The following is a 21,759-nucleotide window of genomic DNA, read 5'->3' on the forward strand; positions in this document are numbered from 1 at the left end:
CATCACATTTCGGAGCGTTGTGCCTTCGAATAGGAGAAACAGAATGATGGAAATTGTACTTAGTCCTCTCTTAGTAGTACTTAGTACTTAAAATAGTTTTTCTGCAATTTTTTTAAGCTGTGAAAACATGGCCACATACAGATACATTTATATATGCATAAACATACACACATACTGTACCGTACATACATGTATATGAACTACTGCACTGTATATATTGATTTATGTACCCAAGCAAAAATGAAGACAAAGTAGATGACCGCTGTACAGCCAACAATCCATCCTACCATCAGCAAAACAGAGAAGAGTTTACGGGACGAATCTGCTGGACCCAAAACTAGAGACAGAGAGACAAAGATAGAAACAGAAATGTTGGGAGGTTGCGGAAAGATTACTGGAATTTGACTCTGGATGCGATTACTTTTTGACATCGATGAGTGGGTTGGAATTTGAGTTTCTTACCTCTCTTGGGCATGGCACCTGTCTCCACTCTAATCTTCTTGTTGTGATGGGTGCAGTGCCAGACTCCGTGCTGCGAGGAGTTGATGTTGGCATCCGGCAGGGCAGACTGGAACAAACCGGGCGGACCAGGAATCAAATCCATCCTCAGCCCCCATCAGTCCCAACTAAATTTGGCCTGTCCTCCTCATGTAAACATTCACAAAACACATCACGCTGTAGACAGAAACCTTCATTTTTTCGGTAATCATTTGGAGGTGAGGCCATTCCCGTCACATCCTTCTCTCTGTGGACCTGGTCCCAGCTGTGAAAGGCCCTGGGCTCCTCCTCACATCTCCCTCTGGAGGAGCGCCTGCAGCTGGGGCTGGCTCCCCTGTCTCTGGAGGGTACGAGATCTCCTCCCTCGATATCCCTCACTCAGGTCAATATCAGTGCTACAGGGAAAAAAAGATAATAAAGTGCATCATTTTGGCAAACAGTGTCTGATCAAAGGGCAGTTTTATGAGGCCAAAGCTGAAAGAGTAAGCATGGGGCACAATGGTCTCTTCTCTATCTATTCTCTTCTCTATTTTACATGAGTCTTTATCTTCAGATCTAGCCCCGGTGTAATGGTAATAAGTGGTCTGTTTTGTAGTAGAGCTAGACCACCTGGGGTAATTGGGTACTAAACCGAGTCACGCACATGCTTTTAAGGCCAAGTGAAGGGCAGAAGGGAGAGACGGGGGTAGGAAAAGAGAAAAGAGAGGAGATGAGGGGAGAGGAGAGGAGAGGAGAGGGGGGGAGAGGAGGGGAGGGGGGAGGAGAGGAGAGGAAAGGAGAGGAGAGGAGAGGAGGCTTTCATCGCTGGAGACTCCTTAGGAGCCAAATCGGGGTGAAGGAGAAGAGCAGGGGAAGGGAGGGATCAGGTGGTCTAGTAAATGGCGAGCGCAGGGGAGAAGGAGGTGAGGGCAAGAGAGGGCGAGGGGAGAGTGGAAGAGAGAGAACACTTGGGGTGTAATTGGATGAACACTTGCCAATTCAATGTGGAAAATGACAGCTCTCTCCCTCTCTCTCTATAACCCCTCTCATCTTTAATAGACCTCTCTTATCCATTCCCCATATTCATCTACACACACACGCACACTCACATGCACACATATACTCCATCATCAGTACAGTGAGCGCTGATTGTATGATTACATGGAATTACCAAACCCTACACTAATCCGGCCCTCCACTGTCATTGAACAGTGTGGTTGTTGAGTTCTATCAGTCAAAGATCCTAAATTTACTGAGGACGTGTTTTGCACGGTCTCACAAATGCAACATTAAAAGAAAAGCTGTTGCTTATAACATTAGCTATCTAAAATGAAATGGTGGGAAATTATAATTGCATCATCTGTTTTGAAACTGCTATCCCAGGCGATCTAAATTAACGCACATGGGTTTTGCTCCATTATTGCGTTAACCTAAAATTGCTCTACCCAGTATTCTCTCACCTCGATAACAAACTAATTTCCTCCTCCTGCTTAATCAGAACTTGAATTCCCTCTCACGTGCCGTTTTTTTTTTTTTTTTCTTTTGCTACAGGCAACGTTTTTCTGTATATCAGAAGCTTTGTCTCCCTCCTTCCCTCTATGTGGCAAGAAATGTCCTGCTGCCACACGTTTCTGTTGCTCAAAGTAGGTATCCATCCCTGTTTCTGAGTGGCACACTTTCAAAGAATGAGTCTGTGTTTTGACCAGTTGATAGAGTATGTAACACTGGAGTATATATATTGAATGCTTTTACACATTCTGCAAAATATGTTATACAACTGTTGGATTGCCTTGTGTTCCATTGAGTGAAAACAACATTTGTTATAAAGCTTATTCTCTCCACAGGTTTTGACAGTGTTGCTTGCTCGTTTGAAACCCCATATGTTATTTTCATCTGGCTCTGTTTACATCCTATGCGTGTCATGTGTTAACTAATCACGGCTGTTTATACTTTGTCCTTCATTTGGACCTTTCCCTCGCTGCTCTCTCCTCTCCCCAAGTGATGTATATCTGTGCTCTGCTACTCTGCTGCCTCTCTGGGTTGATCCAGGAGGTGGATGGAGGGGAGCCGTGCCAGCTGATGGTAAGGTCCATCTCAGGTAGTGTTTATCAGGCAGGAGATGTAGTAATCGGGGGCCTGTTCCCTGTTCATGTGGAGGCGCCACAGCCTGAGTTGGAATTTCGGAGGGAGAAGGTGAATGCTTCCTGTAAAATGTAAGCTTTTGAAGAATTAAATATTTACTTGACCTAAACATGTTTACCTGTAAACCTAATGTTTATGCTCATATTGTCTCATCATATCTCTTGATCTCTGATGTTTCACTGTCCCTGTCATTATCATAAATTTGCAGCCACTTTCTCAATCTTCATCTAATTTTCCATGTCCCTTTTGCTGTTGTTGTAGTTTCAACCAGCGGGCATACCGCTGGCTTCAGGCCATGATCTTTGCAGTGGAGGAGATTAACAGTAACCCGGGCCTCCTACCCAACCTCACCCTGGGCTATCTGGCAGCTGACACCTGCCTAGCAGAGAGCACCACCCTGGTAGCAGCCATGACCATGGTGACTGGACAGGACGTTCCTTTGGCAGACACAGAATGTGGATCTGCCCCTAAAGTGCCAGTTATTGTTGGTGATGCACGATCCTCAGCCTCCATTGTGGTGGCAGACACCCTTGGGGTGTTTGATATACCCATGGTGAGGATAGGTGTCATGTTACAATTGTGGTGATACATAATTTTGCTACTGATAGTTAAGTTGTGAAATATTTCTAATGCTCTACTCCATTATCATCTTCTTGCCTTATCTCCTTCTTATGTATGTGTTTATTTCTGTTCTCCCTGCTCTCCCTCCTTACTCTGTTGCTCTCTCTTTTTTTCTAACCCTCTTTCCACCACCGTGTCTCTCTCTAATCGCCTCACCACTCTTTGTTTTCCCTCAGGTAAGTTACTTAGCCTCCTGTGTGTGCTTGAGTGATAATTGGAGGTACCCGCTATTCTTCCGCACAATGCCCAGTGACGCTGCACAGGCGCGGGCCATGGCCAAGCTGCTGCGCCTGCTGGGATGGACTTGGGTGGGGCTGGTGTCTGTGGATGATGACTATGGCAGATTTGGGATTCAGATGTTAATGGAAGCACTCAGGGGAACTGAAGTGTGTGTTGCCTATCATGAAGTCATTCCTAAGGTAATGCCTGATTCTGGAGTTGTCATTCTATATTCCCTCCTATTTGTCCATTTTACATGTCTTTGTTTCTCTTTCTTCCTCACCTCTCTCTTACTGTTGCTTTCTCTATTTCTATTTCTGTCTTCGTGCCTTAATATCTTTCTTTTGCATTCCAAGGGCTACCCAAAGAAGACTATGCAAAGGATTGTTGAAACCATTCAGAAATCCACTGCCAGAGCTGTGGTAACATTTCTTATAGGTCAAGATGCAAATGTAATTTGATTCCTAAAGCTTACACCACTAAAGTTTGCATAGACTTCACATACACATTCAGTGCATGATACTCATTCTCGCATTCTACTCTATGCCAGGCTTTGTTCAAGGAAGTGGTTCATCAGAACATAACAGATAAGCAGTGGATTGCTAATGATGCTTGGGTGTCCTATAGTCCCATTTCCGTCCCTCGTAACATCCCCTCGCTGGCTGGGACCATAGGATTTGCTCTGCAGAAGGCTGACATCCCTGGCCTGGGTGCTTTTCTGACTCGTAATAATCCCAACCTGAGTTCACCTGAGTCTGACCCTTTTATGAAGGAACTGTGGGAAGCACTGTTTGGATGCTCCCTAAGTTTTGGCCTGGGAGGGAAATCATCAGGGCAACCATGTTCCGGCTCAGAGGCCATAGGTGAACAGAGTTGATGGACAAGATACAAAATCATTCTATCATTTGAAACATTAATTACAGCATTGTTTTGATCTTTAATGTCATTGGCTAACTTATATATTTGTCTCTTAGTTTGGTCTTTGGTGTTGTTTGTTTTCTCTGTGGGCTCTTAACATGAATCACTAGGTATGGGGGAGAGTTTGTATGCAGACGTGTCCCAGCTGAGAATCACCTATAACGTCTATAAGGCTGTGTATGCTATTGCTCATGCTATAAAGGATATGCAAGCTTGTCAACCTGGGAAGGGTCCCTTCCTGAAAGGCCAGTGTCCTGATGTCAGGAGGCTGCAGCCAACACAGGTAAATTAAATTATGAAATATTTAGATGCCATACCTGATGAATGTTATGATCAAGCCATTATTCTTAATTTTCAGAAGTGATATGAAACAACCTTTCTGTCTCTCTCAGATATCCCATTACCTGAGAGGAGTAAACTTCACCACTCCTTTGGAGGAATGGATGTATTTTGACCAGAATGGAGACCCACCTGCTTCATATGATATCCTCAACTGGCATGTGACAGCTGAGGGGACAATACAGTTTGTCCATGTTGGCCATTTTGTGTCCTCTCAGGGGTCAGATGGCCAGTTTCACATTAACATGGACAGAGTGGTGTGGGGAGGAGGCAGCGGACATAAGGTGTGTGTGTGTGTCCTGTCCGCTAAATATGCATAACTTCTGAATTCTCAGTGTATGATGGGATATTATTATAGAACTCCTGTCTCTCCTCTGGCCCTTCGCATTATGTAGGTGCCTGTGTCTGTGTGCAGCAGTCCTTGTCCCCCTGGTACAAGGAAAGCTGTGCAGAAAGGGAGACCTGTGTGCTGCTTTGACTGCCTGCGCTGTGCCGGGGGAGAAATCAGCAATGAAACGGGTACTATGGAGGATTGTTAAAAAGTGATCACTGGAAAATATCTCTGCTTCTACTGCATGAACAAACAATCATATTCAATGAATTTGGAATAATCCTAGAATAATAGATATATAGTATGTGACCAAACACCATGAACCCAGGCTCATTTAACTTATTTTTACATTAGAACAAGTTTAATGTTTGTTTGTTTAATTTAATAATATTTATGAAAAATGATAGTAACAAAAAAATATATGTTCCACAAGGTGCTTGTTTTTCCATGTAGGATCACATATCTTTTTTCTTGTTGTATCTCCCTCTCTCTGTCTCAGGATCACTGGACTGTATTAGGTGTCCTGAGCGGTTCTGGTCCAACTCAAACCACACAGGCTGCGTTCCCCAACAGGTTGACTTCCTCTCCTACAATGACACCATGGGCATCATCCTCTCCATCATCTCTGTTGCCGGGGCAACGCTGACAGCTGCCACCTCCACCACCTTCCTCTATTACCGACACACACCCTTGGTAAGGTGTAGGCCGCTCACAGATTATGCCAAATTGTAGTTTTGGCTACTATTACAATGCAGTTATATCGTAACTTAGAGACTTGTAATTATTCTGTAATGAGATTGCAGTTTCCTACTTGATATATAACACCAAAAAAAACTAAACATTCTGACCACATCACACCACAAATCCCCTGCTTGTTTATTTTTTTTATTTGCAAGTAATAAAGCAAGAATAACAGAGCATAATAACTAAGTAAGACACAATTAAATAATAATAATAATAATAATAATAATAATAATAATAATAATAATAATAATAATAATAATAAATCAAATAAATGAGAAAAAAAAATGCTAGTAGAATATAGCAATAGTACAGATAATAGGATACATTACTAAATGGCTAGAGTATGTCAAGTGGGAGGATAACCTATGTAAACAATGTACAGTGTTTCTATTTGAGAAATTTAATTAAATATCTTGTTTAAGGTGCGAGCCAACAACTCAGAGGTGAGCTTCATGCTCCTGCTGTCCCTCAAGCTGTGCTTCTTGTGCGCTTTGGCTTTCATTGGACGGCCGGTGGCCTGGTCCTGCATGCTGAGACACACCCTGTTTGGGATCAGCTTTGTGCTGTGTATCTCCTGCCTGCTCAGCCGCACTGTGGTGGTGCTGGTGGCCTTCCGCTCCACCCTGCCTGGGGAGAACCTGATGCGCTATGTTGGCCCCGCCCAGCAGAGGCTGGGCATCTCCATCTGCACCCTGGTACAGGTGACTCTGTGTTCAACACTTAATAATTAAAATGAGAATATGATACTTTATTGATTCCTGTTGGGAAATTCTCTCACAAGGAGGTCAGAGCGCAGGGTCAGCTACAGTTCAGCATTCAGCAGCTTGCTCAAGGTCCTGCAGTTTAACTTGTGATGTATTCTAGACGACTATTGTTTCTGAATTTTAATTGACGTCTTTCCTTTCTTCCTTTACTTAACATTATAATCAGACACCCTTCTCCATTTTCTCTCCTAACCTTATTTTCCCAGGTGCTGATCTGTGTGCTGTGGTTGACCCTGGCCCCTCCACAACCTGCAGAAAGAGACATCCAAGAGAGCCAGGGACCCAAGATCATCCTTGAATGTGCAATGGGCTCTGTGGTAGGCTTCTCTCTAGTCCTGGGCTACATTGGCCTGCTGGCCTGCATCTGCCTCCTCTTGGCCTTCCTGGCTAGGAAACTTCCTGACAACTTCAATGAGGCCAAGCTCATCACCTTCAGCATGCTGATCTTCTGTGCGGTGTGGGTGGCCTTTGTCCCTGCGTATATCAGCTCTCCAGGGAAATACACCGTCGCAGTGGAGATTTTTGCCATCCTGGCCTCTAGCTATGGCCTCCTGCTCTGCATCTTTGCCCCAAAGTGCTTCATCATCCTCCTGAGGCCTGAGAGAAACACCAAGAAACACCTGATGACCAGATAGTAGAAAAACACTAAGACACACCTGATGGTCAATAGGTGAAGGCGTAAAATACATCAAATGAAATAAAAAAACACAGTTTTGTTGATTGTTCTAAGCACTATGTCTATTGACTCTAGAAGGCTTCTATGTTCTCTACCTATGGCATATGTAGGACACCAAAAGAAAAAAAAGAAGAAAATGATTGTAAAGATATCACATCAGCTCTGTGTTATATGTTTTTTTACATTACTTGATCTAAACTCTGAGAAGTTAGTGTTGACTGTAGCAAAATGAAACATATCTGTATAAATTGAGATTAATAATAAACATTTTACTGTACGGCTGAAGAGTGCCACTTGGACAGCCCCATTCACTCGTCAAGCATCGTGTGTGTGTGTGTGTGTGTGTGTGTGTTTGTGTTTGTGTGTGAGTGTGTGTGTGTGTACATTTCTATGTTGCACATTGTGAGAATTATTCACACATACATTCACCAACGTGGGAATCTCTGAAACATCGTCTCTCTCCGTTTCATTCTGTCAGCACATTTCTTCTCTGTCCTCCCATTTCAAGGCACCCAAACATGGATCTGATACCTCATCAATTAGCATAGTGAGTCTAACATATCAAGAAAGCCATCATCACTTCCGCTACTTCACTTTCTCTAATTTCTGTGGCTTCTGAGACCTTCTAAGCATTCTCTGCTTTATACAGGCAACCACACGAACCCCAGTGAATGGCCCTATTGTGGCAGATCACACCACTTTCTCCTCCAGTTTCTATGGTGCCCATCTCTTCTGTGACACAGGCTCTCACCGCACAATAGATGGAAAAAAAGATGGAGAAAATGCTACCTGAAAAGAGATGGTTATGAGAGGGAGAAAGATAGTGAGGGAAAAAAGCCAGGATTGTAGTGGGAGAAACTGCACCATCACGCAAAGAGAATTCCGATAATGGTGTAAATCTGCAGATAACCTGTATATAATTCATTCAACTCTGTATCACTTCATACAACTTGGTTCCATGCAAAGTCATCGAGAAATTTAACCCTTTCTCCTTTAAAACCCTCTTATTTCATGCTACGTTATGTCCTCTGGGGCAGTTAGGATATTATCACCGGTGTATCGGTGCATGTATTTCTAGCCTAACCCCTGCTAACACCTTCACTTTCACCTTTCCCTTTTGCCAACCCCAAGACATCATAATGCAACTTCACATTCATATTGCTGTTGTCGTGTGAAAATCTCATAACTGATTTTCAATTTTTCATTTCAACGGAAGGATTACATGCTCCTCTATGAGATGAGAAAATTCTGTAAACCTTGGGCATAGAAAAACCTTTCAAACCCCATTGGATAAACTGAAAAATGCATGGTTGTCAAGCTGAAAACAAGGCTGTTTTTCTTAGTTCCTGTAAAGCTGCCATTTTAGAGATACTAGGTTTTCACCCAGCAGCAATGATATCACAGTATTAATCTCATTTTGCATTACATCCCCAACCTCTGTCCTTGGGGAAGTAAGCCCTTGTGTGTCCCTGTTGGGGCAGCTCTTTTGTAATTAGAGGAAAACATCTGGTCACCATTTGTGGTCCTGTGACATTAGAAAGCCCTATAAACAAAACGTTGATGACAACATTGAGCAACTAGCTGTAAGTAGAAGTCATGCCCTTATTACATCTCTCAGTTTATCGCCTGCTTATCTCCCCTCTGTCATCAAGCTTATCTTTTCATAACATCTCAACACATCCCTTGTCTGTATTTCTAGGAATAGCTTTCTGTGAATTCTGGATCGTCTCTCATTCTCTACCCTCACCTCGGCGATCTCTCATACATATGACACAGGTCGTGTGCATGCGCCTGTAATTTGATAGCCCATTCATTTTATTAGAAAAAAACAATAGTAGAGACTGCACACTGTATTCTCCTCCCAACTGAATGAATGAATTAACATAAGGAAATGGTGGGGATTTATTTTGGTTTCCTTGGAATCAAGCAAACACTGCAGTGATCTGAAGGATCAGCTACGATCATTAGTCTAGGAAATTAAATTAAGATGAGGTGAAATTGAGCCCATGTGTTATAGGCAGTAACCACCTTAATTCTGGAGAGAGGATAGACAGTGGAGAGAAGTGGATACAGAGGCACAGAGTGTGAAAAAGGCAGGAGAACAACTATAAATCAGCCAGTAAGTTCAATGGAATATGTTAATATCACTTGTATAAAATGATAAAATAATGCTGTCCATCTGCGCCTCCCACCCACCACCCCTTCCTTCTGTCTGTCTGTCTGTCTCTGATGGACCTCAGAGACCCCTGTGGGTTGCCATATCTCTCCATCCTCCATTTCATCCCTCTGCCTCGGCGGGAACGACAACAGATCAATCAGTGTTGGATAATCAATGTTAGCCTGAGAGCAGCTGTGGCGAGCTGGAAAAATGTCTGACGTTATAGTTTGTTATTGTAGAGAACAGCCAGGCGTGATGTTTATATGTAAAGGCCTCTGGAGTATGAGGGTTTAATTAACCAATGACAGCTGGGATTTCCACAGAGCGTACCTCAGAGACCCTGGGCCTCGTCATTCCATCTCAGGTCAAATCAGCATGGACATTGCTGCCAAATCCCGTTCAGATCTAGCACTGAGCTGTCCTCCACACTTCCACTGAGAAGGTCACAGGAGTGTCTCATGTAGCTGGACCAAACCAAACTGATGCAAGAATAAGTATGTTGTTTTAGTACTACTATACTGTAGTGTTTGATAATATAACCTCATCATTTGCTCAGTTAAGTCTGGAAATGACAGTTACCATTGAATATGTAGGCCGACAAAGATTAGAAATTACAGTTGTAAAAGAGTGAGAAGGGTACACAGGAATATTTACGACATAGGTGAAAGTTGTTAGTAACAATAAAGGTGTGTGACAGCGTGATTGTGCATTTGCTAATTATATAAATCTTTGTATAGAGAACATTCCTCATCATGAGGAGAGAGATCAAGGGGTGATGGAACATGATGAATGACAGATGGCAACATTAACAGCACACCACCACCATCTGGTGGTATAAAGTATGAAGTGTTTGTGTTCAAGGAGAGGTTGCTCATAAAGCTTGGATCTGCCACCACTTCTAAGTATATCTTTACAGTATTCCACATTTTAATAAAATTACTTCAACACATCTGTCAGAACACTTTATCTTTAATTCATCTGGGTAATTTATTCATTCCTTATTCATATACAATATAATGTACAACATGATAATGATTTGAAAATAGAGCTACAAACATCTGAGGTAAGGGTAGAGCATCTATTTAAGAGGAGCACATAAAATATGCATGGAATGAGGATGATCTCCTAGAACTTGTCAGTGGCAGCCTTGGACATGATGTGTTTCCTAGTGTTCTTCTCTGGCCTTAGCAGGATTATGTAACACTTTGGGGCAAAGATACAGGCCAACAGCCCATAACTGGAGGCCAGGATAGCAAACACCTCTGTGACTGTAGAGTACTTTCCTGGAGAGCTGATGTAGGCAGGGACAAAGGCCGCCCACACTGCACAGAAGATCAGCATGCTGAAGGTGATGAGTTTGGCCTCATTAAAGTTGTCAGGGAGTTTCCTAGCCAGGAAGGCCAAGAGGAGGCAGATGCAGGCCAGCAGGCCAGTGTAGCCCAGGACCAGTGAGAAAGCTAGGGGCGAACCTTCGTCACACAAGAGAATGACAACAGCACTCTCACGTGGGATCAGTTGGCGTGGAGTGGGAGGAGCCACAGCCAGCCACACTATACAGATTATTACCTGTGCAGGGAGAAATATGACTTGAATTAATGTTTTCTTACCTAACTTTAAACTTACATAAAAAGTCAGAAATCCTTACCTGGACCAGTGTGCAAAGGGTAATGATTGCTTTTTGCTGTGTGGGCCCAAACCATTTCATGACATTACTGCCTGGAAGTGTAGCCTTGAAGGCCATTAACACCACTATAGTTTTCCCCAAAACACAAGAGATGCAGAGGACAAAGGTGATCCCAAATGCTGCGTGTCGCAGCATGCAGGACCACTCAGAGGGCCGGCCGATGAAGGTCAGAGAACACAGGAAACACAGAGTCAAGGAGAAGAGCAGCAGGAAGCTCAGCGCAGAGTTGTTGGCCCTGACAATGGGGGTGGATCTGTGACAGGAGAATATGAAGACTACCATACAGGTGCAGAAGGATCCAAGGAGGGCAACAGCCATCAGGGTGATGCCCATGGTGTCACTGAAGGAGAGGAACTCCACCTGTTTGGGGATGCAGGCCGTCCTCTCAGCATTGGACCAGAACTCTGGCAGGCAGCGCACACACTCTATGGCATCTAATAAAAAGGACAGGTAGGTTTCAGTTGCGATAGTGGGGCTTTTGCAATACTGAATACACTGAATGTATCTGCAGGTCAGCTTCCAAAACACAAGTTGGGCACGCAGCCTTTCCTCACCAGTCTGATTGCTAATCTCCCCAGCTGTACAAACCACACAATCATGGCAGCAGATAGGGAAGTTAGGTCTGATTGCCTTCCGGGTGCCTGGGGGACAAATATGGCTGCATACTGACAAGGGGACCTGAGAGACAGGAGAGACGCATACTACACTCAATGAACTCATACATGCACATGATTGATGTTCAAAATGCACATGATACTCTGCACAAAATATTTTTTTTTATTCTATTGAGATCCCTACTGTGGTCTGGTTGCCATTCCATACAATGTTCCCTTCCTGGATCTGGAGTTTTTGATTGCCTATTGTTGTGGTCTCATCAAATTTGCCAATAGTGACAAACTCTATCTCTCCATTTGATTTCAGCTGCCAATTAACCAGGTCATACATAGCCACCGGGTCCCCATTCTCATCAAACTTGGTTTCATCACCAAATGAGTTCAAGTATTCCACCTGTTTTAGGTAATGAAGCAGCTGTGGAAAGAGAGGGAATAAGAGCATCAGATTATCACAATCTGAAATCTGCAAATAATGTTTTAGCATCACAAAAATAGTTGAATTATTAAAGAACGTGATACAGTACCTGCCATGGCTGTATGCTGTCTGCATCTGGACAGGCCTTCAGAGGAAATGGCCATTTCCCTTTTTCACAGCTTCTCATGGCCTTTAGTGCATGGGCAATGGCGTACACAGCCTTGTAGACATTGTAGGAAATCCTTAGCTGCGACACATCTGAGTAGATGTTCCTCACACTCCCCAGCTCCTCTGACCCAGAACATGGAGGTTTACCCCCACGGCCATGTTCCTGACCCTCAGCCCCCGCAACCAGGCTGCACTCAAACACCTCCTCCCAGAAGGGGATCAGGAAGGGATCCTCAAGGGCATCTGGGTTAGAGGGATGCAGGCGGAGCAGAAAGTCTTGCAGCCCGGGAATGTGTACTCGCCGTATGGCAAATCCCATAGAACCCTGGAGGATGTGGTGGTACTTGGTCGGGGTGGAGAGGACAGAGGCTGTGCTCCAAGCCTCACTAGCCAGCCACTGTATCCCTGTCAGCCCCTGCCTAAAAACAACAGATACATGAGTTTTTTTGCAATGTCAATTAGAACAAAACTTCCATTGAAATATTCAAACTATTCAGTAAACCGGTATTGATAGAAGTGAACAAAACCAAGTGTTGACTGATACTATAAGAACTGAAAGGTGTTCTCTTATGATAAATAGTGTTGTAGTGTTGTGGAAGCTTATAAGGAAAAGCTTCATGCCTGAGTACTTCATCAAACAATGCTGCAGTATCTTGTTCCACAGCAAACACCAGAACCACCCGAGCCCCAGAGGAGCGGATCCTGGAAACCATAGCAGCCATAGCTGTCTTTGCATGGTTCTTGGGGATGATCTCATGGAGGGCAACGCAAGCACCAAACTGTCTAACCTAAGGGAACACCAGGGAAGATTCATGAGATTTCTTCACTGCATGTTCACATTATCATAGTACAGTATCGATCAAATCCAATTTGAAAAATCAAAATAAGCTCTTCAAGATATCGAGGTTGAAAGGAAGTTCTTTGTTTTGTGTTGGAACCCACCTCATCAGCAAAGATGTTTGCCCCACCACGGCCATAGGCATCATCTCCTGCAATCACACCCACCCAGGTCCAGCCAAAATGCTTGACAAGTTGCACTAGTGCATCCACCTAGAGAGAGAGAGAGAGAGAGAGAGAGAGAGAGAGAGAGAAAGAGAGAGAGAGAGAGAGAGAGAGAGAGAGAGAGAGAGAGAGAGAATTCATGAGAGAGAGAGAGAATTCATGAGAGAGAGAAAGAGCGAGAGAGAGAGAGAGAGAGAGGGAGAATTCATTAGAACTGGATATTGGTTAATCAGAAATGGACATTCCTATGTGCTTTACATTGCATTCTACTGTAGGAAATCTGATTGAGTCTCTGCTGCTCTGACCTGGAAAAAGTCACTGGGCATGGTCCGTAAGAAGGCAGGGAACTCTTTCTTGTTACTGAGACAGGCACAGCTAGAGAAATAACTAACCTGAGAGAAAGAAAGGGCACAAGTTACTATAAAGTCTTTTTAAACAATGAACGATTAGAACATAGTGACATAAAAAACATTTTAAAAAACATTCTTATTTAAAGGATCAGACTTATAGACTTATATGAAAACAGCAGATGGATAAAGACTGACATACACATTTGTTTAGTGGCTATGACTGTCTCACCTGCGGCACATGGAAGACTCCCAGCAAACGAGCCACTACTAGGGACTGAGTGGAGCCTCCATCCCCTATCACCGCTGGTACAGCCCCACGACAGCTGCCTTTGCCTTTCTTCTCCTCCTCATCCTCTGAACCCTCCTCAGTTCCCATGAGCTCCATGGTAGCCTTCAGAGCCTGGTAGGGGGTACTGCATGAATCATAGATCTTATAGCCCAGCGTGATGTTGGGAAGGAGTTTCCCGTCTCTGTTGATCTCCTCAATGGCAAAGATCATAGTCTGCATCCAGCGGAATGTCCTAAAGTTAAATCTGGAAGAGGAGAGATGATGTCAGGAGAAAGTGGCCAGGGAATACAGTTTGAAGCACTTGTAATAGAATTGGTGTGAAAAATGTCTTTCACACAAAATAGTGTGAAAATCTATGGAAGCAAGAATCTTAGTTTTGTGTCAGTTTTTGTGCCAAATTATCCTGAGAACTAAGTTCCATCTGGCTACAATAACATAAACACAAGTTTAGAGCTGCTTGAGTTTTAGAGCGAAAAAGACTGATCAGTTTACCTGGTGCACCGTGTGGGTGGAGGCATGGAAGTGAAGGACAGATTGGGCTCCACCACTGTGTCGTGAAGTGAGAAGAGCCCCCCCAAGGTGATGTCCCCATTTTTCTGTAGCACAGGCAGGGACACAGAGCCTGGGATGAGCTTACATTGCTGGGTCTCTGTCTGGTGGGAAACGAGGGGGGAAATCCCCCACCAAAGGAGATTCAAAAGCAGGAGCTCTCTCCCTCGCCATGAAGGCTTGGGTTCTATTGATCTCACGCTAAACTGATACATCCTCTCTTGAAACTAAATCACCTCTGTGTACCACTATGTCAAACTATATACACTTGATATTGACTGTGTACCTACACCACTTCAAGTGGTAGATGTTTTGATAATCCATACATACTGTGAAAAATGAGCCGAACAAGCAGCTTGTAATCTGTCAATACGCCAAACAAAACACTAAAAAGTCAAAAGTGCATCGAGAAGAATACTTCATGACCCCATCCAGACACATACAATATCCACAGCCAATGGGAAGTTTAGGTTTTCCGGTATTAAAAAGTCACCTCAGGCAATTTAACTCCAGTGAGAAAAAGCTTAACACCTCTTCACCTCTCAAAGCTGCAATATACAACCTAGATCAATTTGGCACTCCATTTTATCCAAGATCTTCAAATACACCCCTATTCCGATCATTTACCAGCCAAAGTCATTCTTTTTTCAGAGTCCTGAACCTTTCTTCACATTAACATTGCACTGACAAGCCATCCAGCTCGCTTTGGGGTCAAATGAGAGATGCTGTCATGTATATGTACTCCTTGCCACCTATCACCCTTTGACAAATAGGATCCATTTCCCTTGGGCCTCTAGGATCGATGGAAAGAGAGCACTCAGTTTCACACTAGGTAATGGCAATAACAAGACAGTGGAATGAGCATTTGACCATAATGGAGAGAGACAGGAGCTGTTTTTTTATGTCGAAACTCATGCCTGACTAAGCCTTACTCATCCTTCAGTGATGTGAAGAGGCAGCGGACTCCCACTCAGCCCACATCACCGGGAGCTGCTAATCTAAGTTACACACCTTCAAACACACACTCACACATAGAAACTTTTAAAAACTCAAAAAGTGAGCTAGATAGAGAGAAAAAACAAATAAAGAGAGAATGTCAATGGAGGTTATGTCAAAAGTGTAAAAAGCATATTGTATACTGTTATGAACAGAAGGAGGTGGATTGGTTCTCAAGCTAAGGTGCATTTGTTTTACCCTGTGCTACAGTATGTGTTACATGTACATCTAACATGTGAGAACATTATATTTCAGTGGAACATAACATACATGTTGCAGCTCCTCTCAAAATCACGGTAGTGAACTAGAATCCATCAGTTTCTCTCACAACATTGCACCTATTGTTTTACTGTATTGCATACTGTTGCTCTTTTTATGTTTTCCTCTTCTTACTGTAAAATAGCCCACAGTGGGGTTAAACAGTGTTAATATAGTGAAATTAATGGGTCATTAGGTTGTTGTGCATATCATTATCAGGACAAACCCTGCAGGCTATACAACAAAGAACCACAGCGAGTGTGAAGCACATTTTTACATGGTGTATGTTGTGCTGCCTTAGGCCATAGTTTCCCTTATTGACTTAATATGTCCCTGTGTGATACACTGGGGAGGAAGGACAGAGGCACACTAAGTCAGGAAAGCAGAGTGTTATGATATTGCAGTTTTCTTTCCCTGTAAATGAGCCTTCAACAAGGTCTTAGACTCCAAGGATCCTCTGCTCTCGGGAGGAGGGGCTGCAGCAGCTTTACTGTTACTGAAAACAAGCTGATTAGAAGTGAACAATAATGAGATTGCAATTGTATCGCAGTTGTCCTCAAGGGGAATAGGCCTATGCCATCCCAGATAATTGAAGCCCATGGGTATTGGATATTCCAGAGTATTCTATTAAGCTATAGAAAGGACAGTCAAACAAAGACAGGCAGAAAGGAAGACAGACAGACAGACAGAGAGGCAGACAGACAGACAGGCAGGCAGGCAGGCAGGCAGGCAGACAGACAGGCGGGCAGGCAGGCAGGCAGACAGGCAGGCAGGCAGGCAGGCAGGCAGGCAGGCAGGCAGGCAGACAGGCGGGCAAACAGAGAGAAAGGTGAGAGGTGTAATTCTACAAACCAGTAAACAAAACAGATATATAGGGGCAGAAAGATCAATATGCTAGACAGACAGGCACAGAAATTGGTAGCATGAGTAAATATTCAAGCGAAATACACAGAGAGAGAAAGAGAGAGAGAGAGGGAGAGAGAGAGAGAGAGAAAGAGAGAGAGAGAGAGAGAGAGTATCATTACAATCCATTTCAATTCAATATTGTTGCATACTGAATTATTTAAGAGCAGAGATGAGGTGAAATATCTAATTACAAATCTTTTATTTTGTGCTTAAACTAATGAGTTTAGGTTTGGGTCAGATCTAGTTGGAGAATTCTGCAGAGTTACATGTTACATTGTCCATTGGGAAATGTATTAGTGGGGGTCCTTTGCCCCTTACTGAGCTTCCCTGCATCATTGGGTTATGTGTGGCTTGTCATGGTCATGTCCCAGCCTCACCAGGCCTCGCCTAGCCCCTTTTCTTCAGTATCTTCCTGTTTCAATACCCTCCTTTAATAGTTGTTAGGCTTAACATTATTACAGTAATGTTACATGGTGTTTGTCTCAATGTCTGTCTAGACAAGAGGATCAAAGACGATTTAAAGGCAACAAAGGGGAAATGCAAGTTATTTCAAAAGACGTGGGCAAAAGCTGTGAACCTTTAGAGAAAGGGATGAAAACTGAGAAGTTCTTGAAAGGTTCTTGAAAAAGCAAGTCTTATGGCAATCTTGACAGATTTCATGAAAACATTTAATACCTGTCCATAAAACCAAATTCTGGTAAAAGTGGGCTTTTGTACCTACTTTGACATGCAGCCTAACCCAATGTTTCTCAACCCTTTTTGGCTTGTGACCCAGGCTTAAAACAAGGCGATGCCTACTTGCAACCCCTGTCACAGGCTGCATATGCAGAGTGGTGCAGACTTCAACCAAAAAAAATATTTTCCCTTTTCAGGTTGTTTCATTTATTCCATTATCAGAGGCCTAGAGGCTGAGAAGTATTCTGTATTTCACAAGAAAAAAGCAAAAATTACAAAAATCAGATAGAAACAATAGATGATAATAAATTTGTGTGGTAGAAATTTGTTTTTTTTTCCTATCCCATAAATCATCTCGTGACTCCCCAAAATTATCTCATGATCCCCTGGGGGGTCCGACCCCCAGGTTGAGAACCACTGGCCTAATCAACCATCACTTGGAGATGCTTATTCTAAAATAGATATTGGTTAGTAGAATAGAATAGAATCTAAAAAAAAAAAAAAAACAAACAAACAAACAAGACGACTGCAAACACATGGTCAGTACTTGATCCATACTTGAAACCATATACAAATCACCCTTCATGTACGTCCATGTATATACACATACGCATTCCTCCATACATGCACATCATAATGTTCCCATTGTCTCTCACTTATATATATCTGTACATGTTGCACACACTCCCCATCATACATCACCCAGCTTCCCCTACATATGTCCTCAACAGACACCAATACAAAGCAATCATACAGATGCATTTGGCATACACACATCCGCATGTGGGTGTCAATACCATACGCAACACACACCTCTGCACCACATATCATACATATATATATCCAACTGCCATCCCAAGGTTCGATCAAGCCTCAACCACATACATACCACACACCTGCCCGCACAGTCCCACATATTTGCATAATAATATCTGCGCGTGCATGTACACAGACAGATGTACACAAGGGAACACACCGCTATTTTTACTTCCCTCTATATCATCAACTACACCTGCATAGTCACCCACATACACCCAACTATACATTCAACCATACCCCCTTTAGTTTACATAGTTGCAGTATTCAATCCATTTTCTCCATCTATTATCGGCTATGTACCCCTGGCTTCTAATTGTATATGTTATCCTTTCCATAGCTTGCACTTGATTGATCAGATCTCTCCATGTCTGTATTTGTGGCTTGTATGTCTGACACCAGTTGCGTGTGATCGCTTTCAGTGCCGTAGTTCTAAAGATTCTTGCCAAGTATTTGTCTTTTTCTTCTACTATTTGTAATGGGCTCATACCAAGAAGGTAGTACCTGACATCCAGTGGGAAATTTACTTTCAATATTGTCTGGACTTTCTTATGTATTGCTTCCCAGTATGATTTTAATACTGGGCAAAACCATAAGATGTGAGAGAGGTTAGCAGTGTGATCCCCACAGTTCCTCCAGCACTTTGGAGTAATCTTGTCATCGTATTTTGCCTGTTGAACTGGTGTTATGAAGTAATGGAGTTGTATCTTCCAAGCATACTCCCGCCAAAAGAGTGAATTTGTTGTGTTGTGGGTGTTGATATTCATTTCCCTCCATTCATCTTCTGATATATCGGTTTCTAATTCCTCCTTCCATATTTCCTTTGCCCTTATTTCATCCTGTCTATTGGTATTAGTAAGAATTTTGTAAACCGCAGATATTTGGTTATTTATTCTACTCATACTTTGGTTTTTCAAAATAAGCTTAACTAGGGGATATACATCATTAGCAGTTTTATTCTGCATCTGACTACCTCATATGTAATCTAAATCCTGCTCAGATAGCCTAGGCCTCATTTGTCTTTTTGTCTTTTTCAAATCCTTGATATTTAATACTTTCTTATATTTTGCACATCTCATTTCCATTTTAGAAACATTTCTTTAATAACGGTAAATCCATTTTAAATAGATATTACAAAAAGAACAAAAGATTTGATTAATTTTGAGGAAATGAAACATATTTTTCTATTATTCAGTGGCTACAGAAACACACTTAAAGTGAAGTGTCCCTGTGAGGAATGGGAGGAGGGTGTGTGTGTGTGTGTGTGTGTGTGGGGGGGGGGGGGGATGGGGGGGCTTGTTTGTGAAGTTGAACACCTGGAAAATTACCTGTGCGTCTGAAGTGTTGGTTTAATCAGTCATGAATAACAACAGGCATCGAAGCGTAACACTTGTGAAGCGGTTAAACTTGCTGTTATTGTTTAGGTACCGGCAGGGAGATGTCGTCATCCTAAACCTGCCAATTTACCTTTTACCCAGGTGGCCGGGGGAGGAACAGGGGGCCGGCTGGGCAAGCAAAGGCAGGTAAGTGTTTTCAACACACTGATGACATCTGGGCCTGAGGCTGTGAAATATAGGCTCACCAGGTGTTGTGTGGGAAATTAATTAATTTTGTTAAATTAAATTAATTGAGTTTAATGGCAGGGGATCTTGCACTTTGAAAACATGCTAACATTAATTGGCGACACTACAGCAGGGTCATTATTCACCACACGCTACCTTAGTTTGATACTGCAGAAAAAAAACAACAATTAAATCAAATTAATGGTATGGGAATAAGCACTCTGCAGTTACAAGAACTACATTGACCAAATGTGGCAAAACACATAATTCAGTTCCTTACTACCTATCTGACAGAATTTCTGACTGTCTTATTGTGATAAAATGTAATCTTTAGGTTAAACCTGACAAATCTCACATTCTCAACTTCCATATAACTGTTCCACACTCAGTTTAGTCAAATCTTGCATGTAGACTCAGTGCAACATGAGGTTTGACTACTCTCCTGCCAAAACAACAGTTCTATATAGTACTAGAGGGGATTTATTTTGGCTTGTACCACAGAAGAACCCTTTTGTCTTTTAATAACCCTTTTTTATATAACCATGATCAAACCTTACAATAATATATAACAAACATTAGAATTAATTGCAATGTCTACAACAATGGCTCTCAACCATCTGCCAAATCAACTGCTGTAATGTTTGTTTGTAATGAAAACCTGCAGACTCTTAGGCCTCATGGCATGGGTGAAAACCACTGAACTTTAATCACCTATAGCTATTTGCAAGTCGCTTCTTGCAACGTCTGCGATTAGCTTCATTAAAAGAACCATTTAAAAACTGTGTAGGGTTTTTAATGTTTGGGTTTTTGGACACCATGGTGGAGACTCACATGCTCATTGTAAGACAGATGTTTAGACAGCATCCCACAAAACAGCGAAAGCTATTTTCATATGTTGGAGTCAGCTGTCAAAGTGAAAACCACCAAAGAATCGCTTGGTTCTTAATGGATCCACCATGTGCTGTATGGAACCACTGATGGTTCTTCAGCTAGATGAAAAGCACCATTTAATGATGTTTCTGTAAAGATTTTAGCCTAATAAGAAGCACAGAAAAAACATGTTTTTGAGTGTATCTTAAGGGGTTGTTTGAAATTTTCTATTTTAATCAGCTGGGTTTTTTAACCATGTGCTTGTCACAAAATGGGATCATGTTTGTGTGTGGCCACTTTAGTTATCCAAAAAAAAAGACTTGCTAGCATTGGAAGCATTCTTCACTGAAGCCAGGTGGTAACTCTCATAGTTTTGGAAGATAAGATAAAATGAGATAGGATAACATAAGATAAGATAACATAACATAAAATGTAACTTTAATGATTCCCATGGAGAAATTGTGTTGTTACAGCAGGACATAGTAATATGATACAGCAAAGTACAATAAAGTAAAAACAGAAAAATAGAATGTAATGGGCCTATAAGAATTTGCAGCAAATGCACATGATGCACAAAATGTATTCATTTATTCAGGTTGTCGGCATGTTGTCAAATACGTAGGAGTCATTTCGTATAATGTGACAAAAACCTTGCAAATAAAAATACAGAATAAATATGAAATGTCAGGGTATCCCTTTAGCAATTATTTAGTAGAGTCGATAATCCTGTATGGGCTTCTTTGGGCCTTGGTTTTAAGCCTCATCCCAGTCTGGGATAACTGCCCACCCTGGGACCCCTCTTCCTGCCTGAGACATGTGCTTCCCTTGGACTTGGAGGTCGATGTCTGGTCCAGTGGAAATTTGAGGTTTGACAGTATGTGACATCATGCTTTACAACTTAAAACCAATGTGAGGTTGGTCTGTAGTATGGTACAAACTGCACCAAGCAATGTATTTACAAATGATTCTTGCATGAAATGTTGTCACTGGTTTTATTTCTGTTCGTGAACAAATTTTACAGTATACCCTCCACTGGGGTTCTATTATAATCTATCAGTTGAATTTCTAAGGGAAATTTATTTATGGGTTTTGCCATTGCACAATATCGCCAGGAGATGGCAATAAAGTCCATGGCATGGGTGTGCTTCATATTCTAAACTGAGCAAAGACTGGAGTGTGTGTGTGTGTGTGTGTGTGTGTGTGTGTGTGTGTGTGT

General features: G+C 42.5%; 2 protein-coding genes across 2 annotated transcripts; one reads left to right on the forward strand and one right to left on the reverse strand.

The window, feature by feature from the left end:
- The first annotated feature begins 2,553 nt into the window (after window positions 1-2,553).
- Window positions 2,554-7,190, forward strand: LOC139933724 (extracellular calcium-sensing receptor-like). Its single transcript, XM_071927914.2, has 11 exons — window positions 2,554-2,690; window positions 2,881-3,172; window positions 3,417-3,659; window positions 3,816-3,911; window positions 4,010-4,322; window positions 4,488-4,660; window positions 4,770-5,000; window positions 5,112-5,235; window positions 5,547-5,740; window positions 6,214-6,492; window positions 6,762-7,190. Exons 1-11 carry the CDS (start codon window positions 2,557-2,559, stop codon window positions 7,188-7,190), a joined length of 2,508 nt encoding a protein of 835 aa, XP_071784015.2. The 5' UTR covers window positions 2,554-2,556.
- A 3,324-nt stretch (window positions 7,191-10,514) lies between these two features.
- LOC139933471 (extracellular calcium-sensing receptor-like) lies at window positions 10,515-14,453 on the reverse strand. The gene is made up of 11 exons (XM_078284005.1): window positions 14,404-14,453; window positions 13,852-14,155; window positions 13,578-13,664; window positions 13,213-13,320; window positions 12,892-13,058; window positions 12,662-12,689; window positions 12,212-12,595; window positions 11,872-12,102; window positions 11,628-11,751; window positions 11,035-11,507; window positions 10,515-10,955 (listed from the first exon to the last, which is right to left on the reverse strand). The coding sequence occupies exons 1-11, from the start codon at window positions 14,427-14,429 to the stop codon at window positions 10,515-10,517; spliced, it is 2,373 nt and encodes a 790-aa protein (XP_078140131.1). The 5' UTR covers window positions 14,430-14,453.
- Window positions 14,454-21,759: the final 7,306 nt, after the last annotated feature.

The sequence above is a fragment of the Centroberyx gerrardi genome, chromosome 6 (assembly GCF_048128805.1).
Source record: "Centroberyx gerrardi isolate f3 chromosome 6, fCenGer3.hap1.cur.20231027, whole genome shotgun sequence".
Taxonomy (NCBI): Eukaryota; Metazoa; Chordata; class Actinopteri; order Beryciformes; family Berycidae; genus Centroberyx; species Centroberyx gerrardi.

Coding starts and splice junctions, on each gene's coding strand:
- LOC139933724 (XM_071927914.2), top strand. CDS start 2,557: ATGGTAAGGTCCATCTCAGGTAGTGTTTATCAGGCAGGAGATGTAGTA. Junction 3,660..3,815: donor ATCATGAAGTCATTCCTAAG/GTAATGCCTGAT, acceptor TTGCATTCCAAG/GGCTACCCAAAGAAGACTAT. Junction 4,323..4,487: donor TTCCGGCTCAGAGGCCATAG/GTGAACAGAGTT, acceptor ATGAATCACTAG/GTATGGGGGAGAGTTTGTAT.
- LOC139933471 (XM_078284005.1), bottom strand. CDS start 14,429: ATGCCTCCACCCACACGGTGCACCAG. Junction 14,156..14,403: donor CCACCCACACGGTGCACCAG/GTAAACTGATCA, acceptor CTCCTCTTCCAG/ATTTAACTTTAGGACATTCC. Junction 13,059..13,212: donor CAAACATCTTTGCTGATGAG/GTGGGTTCCAAC, acceptor GTGTTCCCTTAG/GTTAGACAGTTTGGTGCTTG.